Source organism: Piliocolobus tephrosceles, unplaced genomic scaffold, assembly GCF_002776525.5.
Source record: "Piliocolobus tephrosceles isolate RC106 unplaced genomic scaffold, ASM277652v3 unscaffolded_15728, whole genome shotgun sequence".
Taxonomy (NCBI): Eukaryota; Metazoa; Chordata; class Mammalia; order Primates; family Cercopithecidae; genus Piliocolobus; species Piliocolobus tephrosceles.
In genome coordinates this window covers 1,616-4,433 of record NW_022297341.1, presented here as the reverse complement: position 1 = coordinate 4,433, position 2,818 = coordinate 1,616, and the positions used below count along the sequence as shown (strand labels likewise).

Genomic DNA, 2,818 nt, shown 5'->3' with positions numbered 1-2,818 from the left:
TGGGGTTTCACCATGTTGGCCAGGCTGGTCTCGAGCTCCTGACCTCATGATCTGCCCGCCTTGGCCTCCCAAAGTGCTGGGATGACAGGCGTGAGCCACTGCACCCGGTCTATCTGGCTAATGTTTTGTGTTTTTAGTAGAGATGAGGTTTCACCATGTTGGCCAGGCTGGTCTCAAACTCCCGACCTCCGGTAATCCACCCGCCTCAGCCTCCCAAAGTGCTGGGATGACAGGTGCGAGCCACCCTGCCCGGCCCTTTTCTGGTTGTTAAAGGAGCGTAGCTCATCCATCCTGAAAAAACATCAGCAAAGCAATATTGCGGGACCGAGTTCGAGACCCTCTCCTCCTTTCGCGCCTCAGCGATAAACTCAGAGCCTGACGCTGTTCTTAGCGATGTTCTCAACTCAGTCTCGGCGCCCAGGACAGAGCCGCTGACCTCTGTGTCTGCTCCGAGGCACAGACGTCCCTTACCTCCGCCCAGCGCTTACCAAATTCAGCGGCTTCACTCCAAGAACTCCAGTTCAGGATGCGGACGTCTGCAGCTCTGATCTTCACAGCATGTTTTGCTCTGGGTTCAGAGCTTGGAAAGTTGTATGTATTTTCCAAATCACCAGAAACATTGATCTTGGGAGGAAAAAAGAAAGTTAGAGATCGGTGTCTTCCACATGGAGGGAAAGGTTGTCTTTTTTCCTTCTTTTGTCTTTTAAATTTTTTCTCCTTTTTTTTTTCTTTTTTTTTTTTTCCTACCATTTTGAATGCACCTGCTCTGATCGAGTCTTGGAAGCTAAGCAGAGTGAAGCCTCCTTAGTATTTGGATGGGAAACAACTTGGGAAAATTTGGGTGATGTAGGCTATTTTATTTTTCTAGTCTAGTCTATTCTAGTCTATTCTATTCTAGTCTAGTCTATTTTAGTCTAGTCTAGTCTACTCTAGTCTAGTCTATTCTATTCTACTCTAGTCTATTCTAGTCTAGTCTAGTCTATTCTAGTGTATTCTATTCTATTCTAGTCTAGTCTAGTCTAGTCTAGTCTATTCTAGTCTAGTCTAGTCTAGTCTAGTCTAGTCTATTCTAGTCTAATCTAATCTATTCTAGTCTAGTCTAGTCTATTCTAGTATAGTCTATTCTAGTCTATTCTATCCTATTCTATTCTATTCTATTCTATTCTATTCTATTCTAGTCTATTCTAGTCTAGTCTATTCTAGTCTAGTCTATTCTAGTCTAGTCTAGTCTATTCTAGTCTAGTCTATTCTAGTCTAATCTATTCTATTCTATTCTATTCTATTCTATTCTATTCTATTCTATTCTAGACAGACTTTCACTCTATCACCCAGGCTGGAATGCAATGGCATGATCTGGGCTGACCACAACCTCCGCCTCCTGGGTTCAAGCGATTCTCCTGCCTCCACCTCCTGGGTTCAAGCGATTCTCCTGCCTCAGCCTCCCATGTAGCTGGGATTACAGGCGCCTGCCACCAGGCATGGGTAAGTTTTGTATTTTTAGTAGAGACAGGGTTTCTCCACGTTGGCCAGGCTGATCTTGACCTCCTGACCTCAAGTGATTTGCACGCCTCGGCCTCCCAAGACGCTGGAATGACAGGCGTGAGCCACCGTGCCTGGCTAAAATTTTATTTTTTGAAGCAGAAATTGTTAGCCAGGTGTGGGGATGGGTGCCTGTAGTCCCAGCTACTCGGGAGGCCGAGGCAGGAGAATCGTTTGAACCTGGGAGGTGGAGGTTGCAGCGAGCCGAGATTGCACCACCGCACTCTAGCCTGGGAGACAGAGGGAGACTCCGTCTGAAAAATAAATACACACATACATAAATGATCCAGGAACAACAACTGATACTAACAGACCTTCAGACGGATAGTTTAGCAAAAGGGATGTTAAGATCCTCAAGTGCAGCATATGCTCATTGGGCAGAGGAGGATACTGAGGGTCAGAGTGGCCAGGAGACTTGGTAAATATCTGGCAACAGAACTCAGTCTAAAAGCATTTTAGAAGGAGACGTAGTCTCCTTAGACAGTCACTGGAATATATTCTTAACGCACTCAGAAGAAAGAGGAATAAAATGGGAAAATCAGTAGAACGGGCTGAGCATTTATATTCCAACTGTTCGGACATGAAGGTTGAGGCCAAGAGCGGACTCTGCCCAGTAAGAACTTCGAGAGGGCACCTCACGCATGTGAGATCTTCTCCTCTGGTTCAGGGTCACGCCCCATCCTGTCCACCCCTGGGTAACACTGGCAGTAAGAGTCCCGTAAACCTAGTGTTGGTGAATAGGGGACTGTAGGGCGACACTAGGGTTGTGAGTGGTTCAACGGTATGTGGGACAGAGTATTCTCCTGTCTACACTGGATCCAGGTAGACGTGGGGCCGCCTCTCCTTGTTGTCTACACTGGGTCAAGGTGGAGGTGGGGCGGTGTCTTCTCTTGTCTACACTGGGTCCAGGCAGACATAGGTCATGGGTAGACTATAGGGTTACGCTGGGGGTCATGTAGAGTTATGCTAGGGATCATGAGTAGGGGACAGTAGGGTTACTCCAGGGGTCATGGGTAGGGGACTGTACGGTTACGCTGGGTGTGGTAAGGAGGGGACTGTACAGGTCGTCAGTAGGGGACTGTAGGGTTACACTAGGGGTGCTGAGTAGGGGACAGTAGGGTTACTCAGGGGTCATGACTAGGGGACTGTAGGGTTACGCTAGGGGTGGTGAGTAGGGGACAGTAGGGTTACTCAGGGGTCATGACTAGGGGACTGTAGAGTTACGCTAGGGATGGTGAGTAGGGGACTGTAGGGTTACTCAGGGGTCATGACTAGGGGA

General features: G+C 47.9%; 1 protein-coding gene across 1 annotated transcript in view; it reads right to left on the bottom strand.

Annotated features, from left to right (window-relative positions):
* Positions 1–246: 246 nt before the first annotated feature.
* LOC111535428 (granulocyte-macrophage colony-stimulating factor receptor subunit alpha-like) overlaps positions 247–2,818 on the bottom strand; it is a gene marked incomplete at its 5' end in the record, with an annotated part of 4,071 nt that continues 1,499 nt past the window's right edge. The window contains one exon of the mRNA XM_026450219.2: positions 247–624. Within this exon, the coding sequence (XP_026306004.1) occupies positions 400–624 (225 nt within the window). The remainder of the gene's footprint in view (positions 625–2,818) is intronic.